The sequence below is a fragment of the Poecilia reticulata genome, chromosome 17 (assembly GCF_904066995.2).
Source record: "Poecilia reticulata chromosome 17, P_reticulata-male-v2, whole genome shotgun sequence".
NCBI classification, from domain to species: domain Eukaryota; kingdom Metazoa; phylum Chordata; class Actinopteri; order Cyprinodontiformes; family Poeciliidae; genus Poecilia; species Poecilia reticulata.
The window spans coordinates 3,842,869-3,861,998 of record NC_088846.1 but is presented as its reverse complement, the minus strand read 5'-3'; the positions used below and the strand labels follow the sequence as shown (position 1 = coordinate 3,861,998).

At 38.0% G+C, this 19,130-nt stretch overlaps 1 protein-coding gene across 1 annotated transcript; it reads left to right on the top strand.

Annotated features, from left to right (window-relative positions):
* The first annotated feature begins 1,333 nt into the window (after positions 1-1,333).
* On the top strand, positions 1,334-17,842 carry mtf2 (metal response element binding transcription factor 2). Its single transcript, XM_008433370.3, has 15 exons — positions 1,334-1,603; positions 2,379-2,580; positions 2,700-2,781; positions 7,478-7,588; positions 7,746-7,846; positions 8,020-8,195; positions 8,302-8,397; positions 8,760-8,828; positions 10,038-10,161; positions 10,662-10,729; positions 10,833-11,003; positions 11,708-11,834; positions 12,010-12,059; positions 13,055-13,162; positions 15,917-17,842. The coding sequence occupies exons 1-15, from the start codon at positions 1,599-1,601 to the stop codon at positions 16,293-16,295; spliced, it is 1,869 nt and encodes a 622-aa protein (XP_008431592.2). The 5' UTR covers positions 1,334-1,598; the 3' UTR covers positions 16,296-17,842.
* Positions 17,843-19,130: the final 1,288 nt, after the last annotated feature.

The following is a 19,130-nucleotide window of genomic DNA, read 5'->3' as shown; positions in this document are numbered from 1 at the left end:
AGAGGAGGCATACAAACTGAGGAATGGTTAGTAGGAGATGTCCCCTAGCTGCAGCAGATGACCTTTTTGAACCAGAAAAAGTGGGCTGCAGAACAATGAAAATTGCAAAGGGAGGAAATAGCGAAGGGGAAACAACACCAGCACCCATAAAGACTCAGTTCACAGAAGGATTCTAGTGAGAATCTGGCCATTTGGCCCTTTTGTCGTTTTAAATCTTTACAGTTCGTACTTGACTTTTTAAATACTTTGTCTTTGCAGTGCATTAATTTCAAATGGGATCGCTTATAGCGGTTAGGACAACTGACAATTTTAAGCAAATATTTTGATATTCTATATTGTGCATTAAGGAAACGTGATTATGTGACTGCAATAAATGATATTTATCAGTAGGTCAAATAGAATTATTTTTTGACCAGGGATCATAATACCTTTTAAGTGGCAATATGGAGTAAAATCTCAGTCAATTGAAATATTGTAAAAGGTTTCATATAGATATAAAACTGAATTATCCATAATTCATGAAATATACTTAGCTGAAAATAGAAATATCCTATATGCCCCAGTTTGAGTGGCTTTAGATGAATTGCCTCCTTCACACCCCCAAATATTATCCGTGTGTTGCAGTTTCTGCCCTTCCTCTAGTTCCCACCTTTCAAACAAACAATAAGTAATAACCTTGTCTCTGCTGTCATCCTGATAAATGTATGCTGCAGTACATTTGTTCCGCCCCAACGTGTACTTCTGTTGCTCCCAGGAAGCAACAGAAGCAACAGCAGCGACTCTGAGAGTGAGTTATTGAAGTATTGGTCAAAAATAAACAAACAAATAAATAAATAAACAAACTTAAATGTATAACCAGAATGTTGTTCTTGTTATGACTAAAGATATCTTATAGGTGATTACAGAAATATATTTGATAAATGGGAGTATCATATTCCACTGTGAGCTTAGGGATAGAACAATCCACTTTGGAGGAGAAACAAGGTTCCTGAAAAGCCCCAGAGGAAACCTGATTCAAGTAGTACTTCCGGTCATGATAACAAACTTAAAAGAAATGTCAGTCCCATGTCTTGGGAATGCCATAAGTAGCCGAAAAATACACAAGCTCCCTAAAAACAGTTTAGATGAATATTCTGTTCTCCTGATTAAATATTCCATTTGAGAATATACGTTGGCACATAAAAAAATCTAATAAATTGTTAGTATTTCTACATTAATTAATTAATAATAATAAAAAAAGCAATAAAACTTGAGGTTGTAAAGATAAAGTCATTGTTACTGTTCCTTCAAAGGCGGATATGCAGTACTTCATAGGTGCCCTGCCTACAATTTCAAATGTTTGAAAATGGTGCAGGCAGCAGCCCACTAGCAGCAACGCTTCCCACAATGCACTCCCCGTTCATCAGCGGGAAACCAAAATGGCGAACGTGCTGGGGGAAAATGAACCGTTTGTTATTTTCTAAGGAAAGCTCGAGCGCTGTGGATTTTCGGGGCACACACTAGATATACATATTAGCCACGGCAGCAGCGGGGAAACAGCCTCGCGCCTTTTCAGCTTTTTCGTCTCGCGAGGCATTTGTAACAGCCGAGGTGACCGAATGAGGTATTGTTGTCATGTTTTCCTCTCGCTGCTTAAGGGGGGGTGTGGGTCCGACGGTCAGTGACCTGGCCGGGGGAATTGCTTTGCATGTCGGCTGTTCGTACTATCAACATTACCTGGATTTCCATAGGAAAGACATTATGGCTTCCGTCATGCAGAATAAGTGCTAGATTTGCCTTTTACACTCTCTGGTGGCTGCTTTTTTTGTTCAGTCGTTATAGAGACAAAGGACTGAAGGGAAGCGGCTCAAGAAAGGAAAACTGTCCTTTTAAAAATATAAATCATTTAAGCAGAAAATAAAAATACAAAAAACATATTTGTAGTCAAACAGATTAAAAATAAGTGGTTAAAGAAACATTTTAAATTTTAATTTTGGTCTTAATTATCTTATTGATATAATCAGCGCCCAAGCGTATATTTAATTGCCAATTAGCGCTAATTATGATCCTAATCACCAGTTGCATGTGCTCACTGAAGGAAGACTGGCTTTCCTCTTTGCTTTGTAAGCAAAATAATGCACCCTTCTATTTTCAAAATCCCACAACATATTCTCAGGACTTCATATTTGTACGTGTCCCCAAACCAACCTGCTTCCACATTTTGGGCACCTTTGCAGTGCTGATAACTGCATAGCCTTTTTTTCAGCTTTTTTCAAATAAATCTTGTGTGCATACATTTACAGTAACTTAACCCCTTTCAGCACTACTATATGGTTTAGAATGAATTCTGAGTATAAGTGTAAGCATGTCTTCTATTGTGTTTTGCTTCCTGTTTTCAGAGACTTGGGGGTTGTGGATCATCCTTCTCTCCGCCATAGAGCTCACCCCGAGCAGCAGCAGCAGACTGTGTCCCTGTCACCCTGTGGCCTCTCTGCTAGGGGGGAGTATGGGGAGGACGACATGTCTGCCAGGTTTACAGAGGGGCAGGATGTGTTGGCCAGGTGGTCTGATGGCTTGTTTTATTTGGGGACAGTCACAAAGGTTGGTGTGATGGAGGTGCTGCTTGGAATGTCTTACAAAAAAACAAAGATTTTTTTATTTTTCCTTCTTCTTGTGTCTGCCAGAAATGTGCTAATCTCTCTTTTTTTTTCTTTTTCCAGATAGATCGGGACAAGCAGCGTTGCTTTGTGGTTTTTGAGGACAGATCGAAGTCTTGGGTTCTTTGGAGCGATATTCAAACAGGTGAGCTCTCCCAGTTTCAGGGTCTGCATTTTGGTTCATTTATTTCTGTGTCTTTGAAGGAGAGTTGGCTCGCAGAAAATTAAAATGAAACACAAAGACTGATATTATAGGGACAGAATTATTTAAAATGAAATTTTTTTAAGTTTTATATCATGTTATAATGTAGTTCCCTCATCATAAACATCACTGGATTGTTGCTTTAATTCTTTCATGCATGCTTGAGAAATCCTTTAATCTCCAGTGGCAACCATTAACGTTTGTAAAACACCTGGGTGGACCTAGTGCTGCCTCCCCAGAGGAGCCCTCTCCTGCAACTCCCCCATTCAGCTCCTTCAGACCAGTCAGCCGTAATTAGCAAATACCTGGTGGAGCTGTGCATTAGCATTAGCATCTTTATTTTATCCATCTGGAAATTAGTTTTTTTATTTCATTCAACTAAATTGATTAATGATTACTAGTCATATGAATGAATATTTATTCTCAATTATGATCATACTGTTTTTCCCAAGATTTTTATTCTAATCAATAATTTTAAATGTACTAAATAAATCATATATATATATATATACACACATAATCTACTTGTTTCTTTAAATGTGGAACAGAATTCATTCAAACACAAGACGAGAGATTATCTCTGGATCTTCTTTCTGAATTTTGATGTAGTTATTGTCAAAGTTGTCGCTATGTGCTAGCATAGTGCAGGTCAATTTCTGACTGGAATCCTAAATGATCATGTAGATACAGATTTTCTTTCCTCCCCAAAAAATGGAAAAAAAGGAAAAACAATTTTTTAAAAAGTGGCAAGCTCAGTGTAGCTTTTATAGTACACTGAAAATACCAGGACGTATGCATTTGATCACAGTCAGGAAAAGAACGGCATTTTACGGTATAAATCTGTGACAGCAGATGTAAAGGCAACCTTATAGAAGCTCAATATAGGAGCTACTTCTCAGGGCAACATCAGTAGAAACGATGTTAAAGGGTTTAATAGAGGAGTGACGACTTTCTGAAGGCAGAGTTTCAGAAAGAGCAGGAGCTTTTAAAGGTGTTCCAAGGTGTTAAATTACAAAGTCAAATTTCTTTTAAGCTATATTTGATGTAACAATTTATAACAACTGAAGATAACATAGTTACTTGATTGTGCTATAAAATGGCACTATGTTCCTGGAAAATACATCTGCCCACTGCAATGACTGTAGAAAAATCCTCCAACCTTTTGTTTCCCTCTGCTGACAAAGGGTCAACAGAAATATGAAATGAATGAAGCCTACTGTTCTGCTGATGAACTCAGAAGTTGACCACCAATGTTATCAGGTCCTGATGTTATATTTGAATGTAATTACTAGAGATGTGCCGATCAGGTTTTTTCCTGCCAATACCGATCACCCACGAGGGCCAATCACCGATACGATCACATAATTATTATTATTATTTTTTTATCATAAACACTACCGGTTACATTATGTGGAAAAAGGAACCATGAATTCACCTTAAATTAGACAAAAACTTGTTAACTTTTTCCAAGAAGAAAACTAAACAAAACAGGCATTCTGCAAATTGTACTATTGATAATACTATCTTTAACAGACTGAAAACATATGAAGGCTCTGAAGAGGTTAAATAACGCAAAGAGCCAAAATAAAACTTCTCAACATTGCCAAAAAATTCAAGTATATAACTTAACATTCAAAGGCAAATACAGGATCCATTACAATAAACAATCCAGAGTTACAGAATAAAAACTTCCTGATAGCATGGCGGCTAGCTGATTACTGCTAGTTATGATTGGCTGTTTCTTACTGAGCGGAGTAATTATGCAGAGCAGGGAGGAGATCGATTATTTTTTCAGAGATTATCTGTCTCATGTTAGGACAGCGAAAGTTTTAATACGCATGTAAAATGTATTATTTTTAGGTTAGATGCTGCAGCTTTAAACCGAGGTTCGGTGTGAGAGTCACTACCAGGTGGAGCAGAAGCGGCGCTCCGTCTGTCAAATATTACTACCTGTAGCGCGTAGCAGCGGTTCAACAGCGAGAGCAGAACCAGCGTCTTACATCGCAGCTCGAAGAGTTAAATTATTTTGCAGGTTATTTGTTTAGCTTTGTGACCGTCATGCTAATCCGGGTGAGTGTTTGTAGCTGTGCGCTGCTTTACCTGCTATCTGATCCTCCATATGTCTTTTTTACTGCAGTGAGACTCGATGTAGCCAAACTCCGTCAAGTATGGCATTTTCTTTATGTCGTATTAGCTTCGTTGTGTTGATGCATTTTGACGTGCTTCAATTTTCTGCCGCAACAAGCAAACTTCCTCATTCACTCAGTGCGTTATAGTTCCACATCGCTTAAGATTTGTTGCTGCGCGTTTGCGCAGTGTGAAGGAAAGAGGAGACCAGCTGCACAGGCAGGCTGCGAAATGAGATGCAGGTGATCGGTATCGGCAACAAGAGCCAATGATCGCCGATCACAGATCATGCACTTTTTCACAAAAATTGGCCGATTATGATTGGTGACTGATCGATCGGCACACCTCTGGTAATTACTGTTTTCCAAGCAGTAGATGAAACATTGAAGATGACTCTGAATCTTTATTTTACAAAACAAGATGCATAAAAGTTACATTTTTCCATTTCCGCTCATTTTAATAGATTATAGTACAGAGGGTGACACTACAAATCTATCATATGTCTTTAGTTCCTCTCTTTCCTTACAGTTAACGGTCCGCTGTATCAGTGCTGTAGCAGTAATCTCTCTTAATGAGAGAAAAATCCTCTCAAGAAAGATAAGCAGAGAAACTTAAGTCTGTCCTCTTCTGTCACGACTCGGCAGTTGAAACGATGTTCTTGCCTGATGACGTGCTTGAGTCTGTTTACGATGTATTATAGAAACAAAATCGGGAGCAAAAGATATTATGAATGGTAACCTAATTTGCTCTAAACTCTTGTTAGAAATGCAGGTTTAGCAGTCATTCATAATGGGCTTTTTTGGGTGGTATTTTAGGAATTAAGTAAATATTTGGATACCCAAATACATTTTACAAGTCCATATCTTTGCCGCTCATTCCCACTAGGCCATTTGCAATAAGCAATAAATCAATTAATCGCATAATAAATCAAGACGAGCTCAATAATCTCTATTAGCATAATTTTTTTGTTTTTATAGATTCTCTCTCCACTAGTCATTTTTTAAAAGACAATTTAGTTTTTTTTTTAAAAGGAGACTTCATAATTCATATTATTCATTGTTTCTGATATTTTGTTTATTTATTTTGGATATTTAAAATGTCTTCCAGTTCCAGTGTTGAGTGTTCATTACAATTTAAAGTTTATTGAACTTTGAGAATGTGTTTTCACATTGTTATGCCATTACCATTATATTTCTTGAAACAATATTATCACTTATCACAATAACTGCTGGGACAATGTATCGTCCAGTAAAATTTGTTACTCTGACAGACCTACCTCCCACCTTCCACTAAAGATGATATTTTTAAGGTTTGATTTTGAACATGTAAAATCAGCATTAAAGATTTCTTTATATAATTTTTTTACAACATTTCAACAGCTGCCCACATAGCAGCTTTCAAAAAGTACTGTTTTTTTTTATACTTACAGTTCAGACATTTTTCCCCCTTTCTGTCTCTCCAACTTTCCCTCACTGTTAAGCCTTACAAGGCATTAGACAGAGAGCTAATCCCCATTATTTACTGTAAGCTACAACTTCAGCTCAGTGACGTGCAGTGAGGTTCATGACTGGTGAGACTTGACACCTGTAGTCACATGTACAAATCCAATATAGAAACTTATATTTCAGTTTTGACCGTAACCGATTAAAGCTTTTAATTATGCTTCAATCAGTCCTGTTCAACAATCTGATGGGCAGAAAACCAAAATCATATTTAAAATGCTGTAAATATCATGGTAAATAAATGTAATACTGAAAGTGAATAAAAGTGAGAAAACACTGTTTCTTTTAAAGCAGAAACGATTAATTGATTATGGAAATAATCACAATTAATATAGTAATCGATTAGTCATTAGCTGGAGTATACAGACTCAAGAAATGCCATTCAATCAAAAAAAAAAAAAACCCCAACATATTCAGAGTAGTAAAAAAATTACAAAACAGACACATTTTGCATTTAACATAAAAGACCTTGGTCTGTAAATATGCTTTAGCCAAATTTCCTCAAGTGATCCAGTTTTATCTTCACCCGGTCCAAATTCATTAAAGGAATGCTGCTAATACATTATAGGCAATAAAATGTTTTTCTTATTTATTTATTTATTTATTTATTTATTTATTTATTTATTTGCATCTTTTAATTTATTTATCATATTGAATAAAAAAAAGTTTTAGTGTTTATACATGGGACGTGGCATTTTTTTTTAATCTGATGAATCGTCAGAATAATCAACTGATGAATTAGTTACTAAAATAATCATTAGTTTTAGTCCTAGTTTCTTGTAGTTTTGTCTGGGTTTGCAGAGGGCGTCCCAGCTGGAAGCTAACGCCGTTTGGGGGCCATGACATGGAAAAGTTAGGGAACCTCCCTGTTGTAGGGAGTTCAGTTACAATCCCCAGTGAATTATTTTTATAACCGCTTCATAATCAGTAAATATCCGTGGTGCTTGGTTTGTTTTTGCCCTTTTTTTTGTAAATCATTTCCTTATGTTGACCATTTCTTTCCTTTTCAGGGGACGAAGAAGACAAGGCTGATGACGATGACGACATCGTGTGCTCCATATGTCAGGATGAGACCTCAGATGAACCCAACGAGATCGTCATTTGTGACAAATGTGGTCAAGGTATGCTTTCAGTTTTTGCCTGTATCTGAACAGATTCATGTGTAGAAACGAGAAGAGACAGTAGAGGCCGGTGCGTGGTGAAAGGTGAGCGTATTTCGTAAAAGTGAAACGTATTTCGACAGACGTATGGAGTTATTTAAATGTGTTTGTCATCCAGGCTACCATCAGATGTGCCACTCGCCCATCATTGATGCCGCCGTGATCGACTCTGATGACAAGTGGCTGTGCTCAGAATGTGAACTTGCTTCTTTCTCTGAGGTAGGATTTTAGAACAGATTTAGTCCTTTTATTTCTTTAAACAGATGTAGTCCAATATGACCCCCAGATTGTATTTTCAACTAGAAATAGGTATTGCTGTTTACTGTGTTCTCTGAAGGTTTTAATTTTGTACTTGACTTCATGTTTAGATGTATTTTTTTTTCTACATGCAGAAGGGGAGCATTCTCAAGAAGGAGGCATCTGCTAAGCTCTTTCCAAAGCAAGAACATCAGGAGCAGCATATGGAATTTCATCTCTCCTTCCCATACGCTCCAGAGGAACTAGTGTGGGATCAGGGCCACAAGACGAACATCCAGCAATGCTACTGCTACTGCGGAGGACCGGGGGAGTGAGTAGCGCATGCCACTCTGCAAACATGCTAAAGAATTTTGCCAAATATGTTCCACAAATCATATGTTGTGTGTGTGTGTGCGTGTGTGTGTGCTTATTGGTAGCTGGTACCTGAAGATGCTGCAGTGTAACAGGTGTCGGCAGTGGTTCCATGAGGATTGCCTACATTGCTTACAGGCTCCACTGCTCAATGGAGATAGGTGCAAACACTTAACACTAAAGTCTAAAGTATGTGACATGGTTTAGATTGTTTGTTATATTCTGATTTAAAGATCTTACTAAATTATTCACATCTTAATATTTATGAGTCATGAATTTTGTTGCAAAACACAATAATTAGAATTTAGCTCTATAATAAGGTACCAAATCATTTTAGGATAATTTTTGAGGAAGACGGAGGATATATAGGCTTGCATACCAATAATGTAAAATATAATGTGAAATTGAATGTAAAGAAATCGTCTGCTAAATATTAAGGTGATACTTTCCTCCTGAAGATGCTGGATGATTGTAACGATCCAGTGCGGTTCATGTCAATGATGAGGCGTTTTCTCGTATTCAGGTTTTTCATCTTCGTCTGTTCAGTCTGCAGCGGCGGACCAGAGTTCCTCGACCGGCTGCCTCTCGACTGGTACGTGAATGTTAGGCTGTAGATAAACTGGAGTCTAATAATAAGGTTGCCTTTACATCTGCTGTCACAGATTTATACCGTAAAATGCCGTTCTTTTCCTGACTGTGATCAAATGCATACGTCCTGGTATTTTCAGTGTACTATAAAAGCTACACTGAGCTTGCCACTTTTTAAAAAATTGTTTTTCCTTTTTTTCCATTTTTTGGGGAGGAAAGAAAATCTGTATCTACATGATCATTTAGGATTCCAGTCAGAAATTGACCTGCACTATGCTAGCACATAGCGACAACTTTGACAATAACTACATCAAAATTCAGAAAGAAGATCCAGAGATAATCTCTCGTCTTGTGTTTGAATGAATTCTGTTCCATATTTAAAGAAACAAGTAGATTATGTGTATATATATATATGATTTATTTAGTACATTTAAAATTGTTGATTAGAATAAAAATCTTGGGAAAAACAGTATGATCATAATTGAGAATAAATATTCATTCATATGACTAGTAATCATTAATCAATTTAGTTGAATGAAATAAAAAAACTAATTTCCAGATGGATAAAATAAAGATGCTAATGCTAACTACCGGTACTCAAGTTTACTTCTGAAGCTAAGACTAATCTCTTATTAAAGTTTATTTGGTCAAAAATCTGTCACTTTTAATAAAAGTTAACAATTCTTTCTATACAGAGCTGTTGCATTCAAATAAATAACTGACATAAAAACAAAGTAAATATAAGAAATAATATATTTTCTTAACAGGGAGCTCATTTTGACAATCAGTTGTTTTCTTTCCTCTTTTTGTCTTATTTTTTTTTTTTACCATAGCTGTCCCACATTGTCCTGATTTTACCTTTCACTAAACCTAAGAAGGAAATAACTGACAGGAAACTGTAAATGGTGTGAACGAAAACACCGGCTTCAACTGTTTACTGGGGATCTGTTTTAGCCTAGCACTGCTTTATCAATGCTTTTCTTAAATGCTTGTGCAGTTTCAGTCAACATTATCTCCACCTACTAGGATAGTAAAGGTATTACAGCATCCTCTACTATGGAATTTTCTATTGAAATTCCACACATCATTCAGATAGCTAAAAAAAAAAACGACAACCCTGAAATGACATTAGTAGTAGAGGAAATTGACCTGCATCATGTATAAACTTTAATCAAATCAATGCTCAACATGTTTTTTTCCTCTAATATTGTAGGAAGGATATTGTTCATCTGTGCCTGTACAACCTGAGTGTGATACAGAAGAAGAGGTATTTTGATTCTCAGATGCAGCTAATGCCTTACATTAATGACAACTGGGAGCTCCTGCAGCTGGGGAAGGTAAGAGACGCATGAAGCTGTGAAAAACTGGAGAGGGAGACATTGTCTGCTCATTCTCCTGTTTTACTTTCTAACTTCATATCATTGAGAACATGTTTTTCACTTTATTTGTTGTTGTAAAGTGCAATGAGACATGCGTTGTTAATTGGCGCAATATAAATAAACTAAATTGAGTTGAAGTGGAGTGATGTTACTGTATTTTGAGACCAGATGTCTTAAAATCTTGATTTAATAAAGTCAATCAGACAGTCAGGTTTCTGTCTTGAGATATCCTTTAGCTAAAGCAAAATCTAACAGAGTTTTGTTAGAGCAAAATCTATCAAAATTTTAGATTAATAATTAATGTTATAAAAGTTGCGCTGCAGATGTTGGTGGGCATAACTGGAAATAATCTCCCTAAATTAAATGTATGGCTTCTGAAATCTTTGGTTTACCTCTGTTTAGTTCTACTGATCAGATACTAAGAACATCTGATTTTGCCTTTCATCTGTCATCCACAGCTGGCCAACACACCAAGATCTGAGAGGTATGAAAAAGTTCTGGAAGCCTTAAACGACAACAGCTACACGTATGTTTTCTCCTGACGTCTTTTTAACTTTAAAACAAACTTGTAATTTTTTGTTCAACAATAATCCCATTCCTAACTTCTTCGCTTCTCCCACCTTTCCCAGGTTCATGTCAGGGAAGGAGGTGAAGAAGAAGAAGCACTTGTTTCGCCTAAGAATCTTTTTCCCGCCTGCTCCTCCCAACTGTACTGAACCCACATACACGGTGATGGGGGAGCCTTTCCACGAGATCACCATAAAAGGATGCAAGCCCGCCAAAAGCTTCTCTGACATGAAGTAAGATGGAAAACCTTTCATTCGTCTGCGGGCATTCATGTTCTGTGAAACTAATTATTTAATATATAATTTTTAAGGAGGCGTGGCCAGTATGAGATTCTCACCACAGTGTCTTGATACTTCCACAAAAATTAGATCAAACTTCAACAATCTTGGGTGCTTTTACGGAAAACAGAAAAGCAACACTTACCTCCACTTCTGCTAAAAATAGTTCAACATTTCCTACCATTATGTATATTTTCTCTTTCATATTTATTATTTAGATTTTCATCCTTGGACCAATGTAAAATTTAAATGAAAATTTCCACTAAATTTGGTTGTTTCCAGGTACTTTTTGCAGGCACTTGAATTTCTTTTTCTTGTAGCAAAGTGATAAATTTTGCAGCTTAGAGTTAGCCAGGTGATGGAGGCTAATGCGCTACATGCATGTAAAGACAACTATGGTTGCGCTGGTGCTTTCTTTAGCATTGTAAAAAGACGTTTTTAGACTATGAGAAGCTATAATATTTTCATAAACTTCATACTTTCTTACTGCCAAGCCATATTCCCGACTGAACAAGTTGTTGTTTTTTTATTCAAGAATGTGTAAATCATAAAAAAGTTCTTCGTTTTATGTCCCTTCACTGTTTCATCCTTGAACAGTCATTCTGACTTTATGCACAGCTGTCATAACGGCATCTGAAATGTTGGTGATGTCACTGCAGGATCCCTGTTGCGTTAACCAATGGCATCGAAAAGAAGAAGAAGAAGAAAAAAAAGAAAAAGAGGAAGCAAGAAGCTCGCTGTCTGGAGACACTGGCTAAACCACAACGGTCCAACGAGCCATCCCTGGTGTGTGTGTGTGTGTGTGTGTTTCTGTTATCATGTATGCATTAGTGAGCCTGAGCTGGCTTACTGCTTTCTGCTGAGATCAACAGATGGTTTTATGTTGAGCTCAAACGTTCATATATGAAGAAAACATGACTCCTTCCTGTAAACGCTGATGAATTTCTCTCCACTTTATCAGGAAACCAGAAAGCCGGACCCCCCTGCACTGGATAATTTGACCTCTGTTAAGTAAGTGATCGACTGCTTGTCTTGTTCTGTTCTTTGTTTGGGAAATGTTTGTGCGTTTTTTGGTGTTGAAACCGGACACATTAGTGGCGTTGTTGTCAACGAGTCTGTGTGTAGTGTAAACAGCACAGCATCATGCTGTGACGGCGCTTTTCTGCAGCAGGGATAAGGTTAGTTGAAGGGGAAATTTGAATCGGTTAAAAAGAAGAATGGCCTAGTCAAAGTCCAAACCCAAATCCAAAGAGAAGCTGTTTCATAACTCGATAATTGGTGTTCAGATTGCTCTCTATTGAAGATCGGCCTCCAGTCCCTCAGCTGAAGCCTGAATGTGATGCTTGAATGACTGAAAAAAAGCAGGTTCCTGTTACGGCTCAATAAACGACTGTTGGACTTTTTGTGTGAAAAGCTGCTACAGACTCTAAGGAGTTTAAACTAAAGGTTCAGCCTCTACAAACTGAAGAAACTTAGAAGAGAGGGACTTGAAGTCGTCCACTGCACTAACTGCGTTTCCACTGACCGTATAATTGCACAAATTGGAATCACAGAAAAAAATTTGCGGAAATGGAAAAACGAAAAAAAATAAAATAAAATAAACTTGTGTTTATCAAGTTTTTGGGCTATAATGAGGTGGTTTTTTTGCTGTATCGAAACTGGTGTATTTCACCAAAATGCAATGGAGACTCTTGTTTCACATTACATGAATCGTGTGATCAGCAAGCGGATGTTACTGCTAATGAGACAGGCAAAGAAAATGACGAGAAGTAACTGTGGGATGGCATGTTTTTTTAAATGATTTATGGCGTGAACAAAGTCTTTCATGCTGGATTTTAAATGCATTTCTTATTTAAAGAAATGTTGACAGAAAGTGGAATAATCTAATTTAATCCAAGTGTTTATTTCCAGGTTTTATTGAAACTCTTGTTTGCTAAATTATCATAAAACAGCTTTTCTCTGCTTTTCACACATTTTTTCCTCTAATTGTTTTTCTGTCTCTGCAGCACCAGAAGTAGCAAACCTTTGCTGTTATCTCCGTCTTCTGATGTGGAATCCATCGATGCCCTCAGCAGCTCAGAAACTACCTCAACAATCACTTCTAGACAGTCCAGGTTGGCATTTTATTAAGCTCGGATCTTCCCGGCAGAGACTGAAATACGCAAAAGAACTATAAAATAAATATTCTCATTTTATGGGGTTTTCTGTGATAGACCAGCAAAATGTAGCACAAAAAAGTGAAGTGGTGCATGGTTTGAGGAGTGTGGTTTGGATTTGTCCTTCACTTTGATGTCGCTAAATAAATTCCAGCACAACCAGTTAGTTAAAAGTCAGCTAGTTAGTAAAACCAGTTCCAATGTGTGTTTCATTTAATCTCGCCATAAATCCAGATTTTCTGTTAGGCCTCAGAGGTTACCATGCTGCACAGTGCTGAGTGCTGTCCACCCATTGTTTGCAGTCACAGCAGGAATACTGTCTTACAGAAATAATTACCGTATTTTCCGCACTATAAGGCGCACCTAAAAGCCTTCAATTTCCTCAAAAGCCGACAGTGCGCCTTATAATCCAGTGCGCCTTATATATGGACCAATATTGAGCCGCAACAAGTCTAGCAACTATGGTAAGCAGCCGCCAACTTCATTTTCCCCCATAGAAGAAGAAGTGCGCGGTGCATGCTGGGATAGTTGTCAGAACGCTGGTTTGTTAATTAATAAAGTTTGATAATGCATTTAAAGACGGGGGGAGGGAGGGCGGGGGAAAAGAGACAGAGACTGCGGCGGCAGCGTGTCGGTTGGTCTGTGTTACCCAGAAAGCAGTTTGGCACAATATCGCAACACCAACACCGTGAGTGAAACAATGACTGGGGCAGACTACTATATAAAGTACTCGGGGACCACTTCTTTACAAATGTAGATGTGTAATAATAGAGTATGGCACAAATTGGCAACCCAAACTGAAGCGTCTATTCTATGCACCTTATAACGCGGTGCGCCTTATATATGAAAAAAGTTTTAAAAAAGGCCATTCATTAAAGGTGCGCCTTATAATCCGGTGCGCCTTATAGTGCGGAAAATACGGTACCTCTTTAACTTCTGTTCATATTGTCACATTACAGCCACAAACTCCTATGGATTTTATGTGATGGCTGAAAACAAAGTAGCAGATCATGTTTTAAATGCCAATGGGTGGATTTGAAGTCAGGTCTTTGACTTCAAAAATCATTTATCATTTTCTTCCCCTGTATTGTTGTTTTATATATAAAAAGTCATTTAATCACTTTGAAGTTGGTGGTTTTCACGTGTTAGGAACAGAACGTGGCAAAGTTCAAGGGGTGGAAATACTTTTTCAAGACTTTCAGATAAGATGTTTGTGAAGAAAGCATTGGGATCATTCCATCATTTATCATCGGCGCTAAGCCGCTGCTCTCCTCGACTGTTTCTGGGTCACCAGCAGAACGGCGACAGAAACAGACAGGAAGAAAACTTGGAGTAATGAGAATTGAAGGATTTAAGGCAGCATGGTGCTTTTAATTGTAACAGACAAGCATTTATCTCAGTAGAGCCCTGCTGACACAATGGCACAAAAAGTGGATGGATCATATTTGACACATAGGAGCGCCACTCTATAGGGGGCGCCAAAACAATGATGGAAAAAACACTGGTCAACTGCCAAAGCGTTGTCTGGGCTTTTTCAACTGTTTTAGGGTCATTTTGATGAGCTGAATCCAAAGATCATATTGGTTTTGCTCCATTAGATCAACTTTCTGAACTATGGAGCAACATGAGCATCAAAATGCAGGACTTGTTCTCACATCTGGAGAATCTGGGATCAATGAGTGATGAGCAGGAGGAGAGATTCCATCAGGACAGAAAAGAGACGGAGAATTTTACACAATGAAGACGTGATGTTCAATTCACATGTACTTACCATTATCAGTGTTTGCTATTCAATTTAAGGAAATCCAAGTTTGTAGCATTTAGTTACATTTTACAAACATTTTTTTGGATTGGAAATGAACTGATGTCACAAAAATGTCATCAATTTAGTCAGAAGATCTAATCCAATTGGAATAAAAACCTGACCTGATTGAGATATTAATTTATGTCATTTTTGGATTCAGAGGTGCAAAATAGTCCTAATTCAGTTGAAAAAAACAAAGACAACTTCCAAAAAATGTTTTTTTTTAACCCAGTGTAATTTCTAGTTATTTTTCTGAATTTAACAGTTGTTTTGTGCAAGTGTAAAAATGATCAATAACAGGCATGACACCTTCACCTCTCTTTCTGTCCCTCACACAACACACACGCACGCAAATGTACATAATTCCTCACAATGTCAAATAAATGTTTCTCAAAAGTTTCCATGCAGATACAAAAATTAAATAATGGAAGAAAAATGTCAACATTGCTTTCTGAGAGCAGTTCTGCATGAAACATGGCAACAATCTTCTGACCAATCACACAACACTTTGCACAGAGCTCTGGAGAAACAGTCCAACCAGGGCCTGGTGTTTAGTTTGGCTCTTTGCGAACTAAGTGATGTAGTTTTTGCCACGCGTCTACATCAACGAAAGCAGATTTCTGCACTTCAGATGAAGCCTGTTGGAGCCTTAAAGGCGCTTACAGAACAGTCTTGTTTTCATTTAAACCATGTCGTCACATGAAGACTGAGACCTAAAGATGGAGAGGCAGAAAAGAAAACTCTCAGGGCCATAAAACAGAAGAAATGGAGAGAGCCTGTAATGTGTCCGGATAAACCTCAGAAAGTCTGTTAGTGGTTCTAAACTCTTATTGTTCCAGTTTTCAGTGTAGTTTTTGCTAATGTCTCATCAAATAAAAAAAATAAATAATTTTCTTGTGCTCCTTCAGCCTGTACACTTCCAACAAGACTGCAACAGCTGCCTTCAACATGCCTTTCGCCTCTCCACCTTTAAAACGGAAACGCGGGCGACCGCGGCGAACCCCGAAGCCCCCCCGACCGGAACTGCCCCCTCCTCCTCGGCTCCCAGATGCAAGCGTCTCGAACACGGAGACGTACGGCTCCCTGCCGGGGCTCCACCCCACAGACATAGTCCACGGCATGGACCCCAACACCCAGCTTTCCCACCTCAAGAGCTCCATCAGCAACTACTTCGGGGTGGCGGGCCGCCTGGCATGCGGGGAGAGGTATAAAGTCCTGGCCCGGCGGGTCACCATGGACGGCAAGGTGCAGTACCTGGTGGAGTGGGAAGGAGTCACTGCCTCGTAGCTCGATGGCTCAACCAGTTGTAACAAAGAGCTGACAGTGTGTATTCAGAGCGTTAGGTGGTTATATGCCCTGATCATCATGCATGCATGCAAACACACACACACACACACACACGGGGTATGTTCTTTAACAGTGAAGCAGCACCAGAGAAGCTGGATCACTGGATCCTTCAGAGCAGTTTGATATGAACTTCTTCCTTCCTGCTGCAGTTATTCAGGGGCAAATAATTCCTCTCTCCACTCTACCTGTAAGCTTTGACTAATATTTCATGCATCATGTTTTTTTTTTGTTTGTTTCTCCCCCTAAATATACTTGCTTGTTCTTCAACAAGTAGTAAAAGGGGGAAAAAAGTCTCTATTTTCATTCATTGATTCAACCATCAATAATTTTAACATTTCATTTTTTCCTTTAACTCATTTTAAATGTTTAGTTTTTTGTTTTTTCTCCAACTGTGCGCTCTTTCTCTCCCGTCTCGTACCTCTTGGTGTCTCATGCCAGCCCTAGTTTCCATTATTTGTGAGCAGATCAGGAGGAACTCAGAGAACGAACGCGCTGCTGCAAATGTTTATTTTATATAAAGCTATACCACAAGCATGATTGTCATATTTTTATAGTGGTCTATTGTTTACCAACGGAGATTTCGGTTGATTTTTTTTTTTACTTGCACACGCTGTGTTTTGTTAGAAAATCATCTCATTTGAACAAGCAAGAGCTTCTCAGACAAGGCAGTATTTTTTATTCAATATTTTTATACATTTTCTACTGAATAAAAATGTGCAGTTCTTTTTGAAGAGTTCTGATTGAAATTAGGACTTCAGTTGAACAGACCTGAGTTTGGTCTAGTAAAAATTCATTATGCTAGGAATGTGATTTAATCAGTTTGTAACTTTCTCCTGCTGCTTATGCAATTAAAGTTGCATAAATGAACAAATATTCTTCCATAAACAAAAATGTATATTTTTTTTGTTACATTTTGGGCAGCCCACTCAGGACATACCACCAAACTTCACTCACACAGCCCAGCCGGTGTAACTAAGCCGATTTTGCGATTGATCACGATATTTCTGTTGTCCATGTTGATTTCTCATAGCGTTTTGTCATTATTACACATATATAAGCTTATTGTTTTTTTTATGTTTACTGCTTGTTTTAAATTGGGCTTGAAAGAAGAATCTGCCTCACTGAAGAAATTGCTGTACGTCATTGCAAGAAGAAAACCTTTAGTTAGAACTGTTCTCTCTTTTGAGATGTTTCTGCTCGTTTAAACAGCACTTGCACGTCTCCTTGTTGGGGACACAGTGAGTTTATTTAATGCCGACATGTTTCCATTACTGACTTGCTACAGGTTTTTTAAGCCAAAGAACGTCCCTGTAACGTCGTCTTTGTCTTTTTACTGGTTGACATGTTACTAGTGAAGCAGGTTTTTTTTGTTTCGTTTAGGGATGAATAAAAGTTGGTATTTCAAGCTGTTTTGCTAAACATGATTTTTTTTTATTACTGATATTAACTGTATATGATTTTTTTCTAATAAAATTAAGATCCATGACTGTAAATGTCATTTGTCATTTGTAAATCGACAGATGGAAACTAAATGTAAACATTTTATTATTTTTTTCTGTTTGAACATTTGAGTTTTATCAATAGGTGTGCACTTGGCAGATTGAGAGACTTTTACTTGGGGCTTCAAGTGAAAAATTAAAATTTTCTGTATGTAAATCTAGTCAATGCTGTCATTGTATCACCGTCTCTTCTTGGAAGACAAAGACGAGTTTTAGGTACAAATGTGCTTTATCTCATTAGCCAAAAATAACAGTAACAAAGTGCTTTATTTAATGTCCTTGAAAATGGCCGCTGTCCGCATTGCAGCTAAGCATCCCAGAACCTCATTCTGAATACTTTTGTTATTGTATTTTGCATTTCTGGGATTTAAGGCGGGGCTGCACAGTGGCGCAGTTGGTAGAGCTGTTGCCTTGCAGCAAGAAGGTTCTGGGTTCAATTCCCAGCCCTGGTCTTTCTGCATGGAGTTTGCATGTTCTCCCTGTGCATGGTGGGTTTTCTCCGGGTACTCCGGTTTCCTCCCACAGTCCAAAAACATGACTGTCAGGTTAATTGGCCTCTCCAAATTGCCCCTAGGTGTGAGTGTGTGTGTGCATGGTTGTTTGTCTTGTGTGTCTCTGTGTTGCCCTGCGACAGACTGGCGACCTGCCCAGGGTGTACCTCGCCCAGAACATCAGCCAGCGAGGCACCAGCACCCCCCGACCCCACCAAGGGACAAGGGTGCAATAAAATGGATGGATGGATGGGATTTAAGGCATTGGATTTGCTTTTGAAATCTAAAAGATCATGATATTGACCTCGCTTTGAGAGGTTTCTGTATCATGTCCACGTTGAGAAATGTTTTCTGTCAAAAGCAACAATATTTTGATTTTAATATCTTATTCTATCTTCTGGAAAAACAAGTGATTAGTTTTTAGAAGTATGATTTTAAGAACATAAAATTTAGAGAGAGCAGTGGGACTCCCCTCCTTGGGTGTGAGCCATTTGTCACCTGGAGAGAAGAACAATGGGTGCACCCAATGTGGCTGATAGACATATTTGCGTTGTTACTGCAAAAATGCTTATTGAATGTAATAAATCTTTTTTATTACCTGTTAATTTTTCTTAAAAAAAGATCCCATTTGTAATTAAAACCCAAATCATTTCTACCAATCCGTAGATTTTTTTTCTGCTATTGATTCTTGTTTGGTGTTACAGATAAAATGCTTTTATTGTCATATGCACAGTAACGAAATGCATTTCCCTGAACATTGAAATTCTTACTTTACTGCCCACACT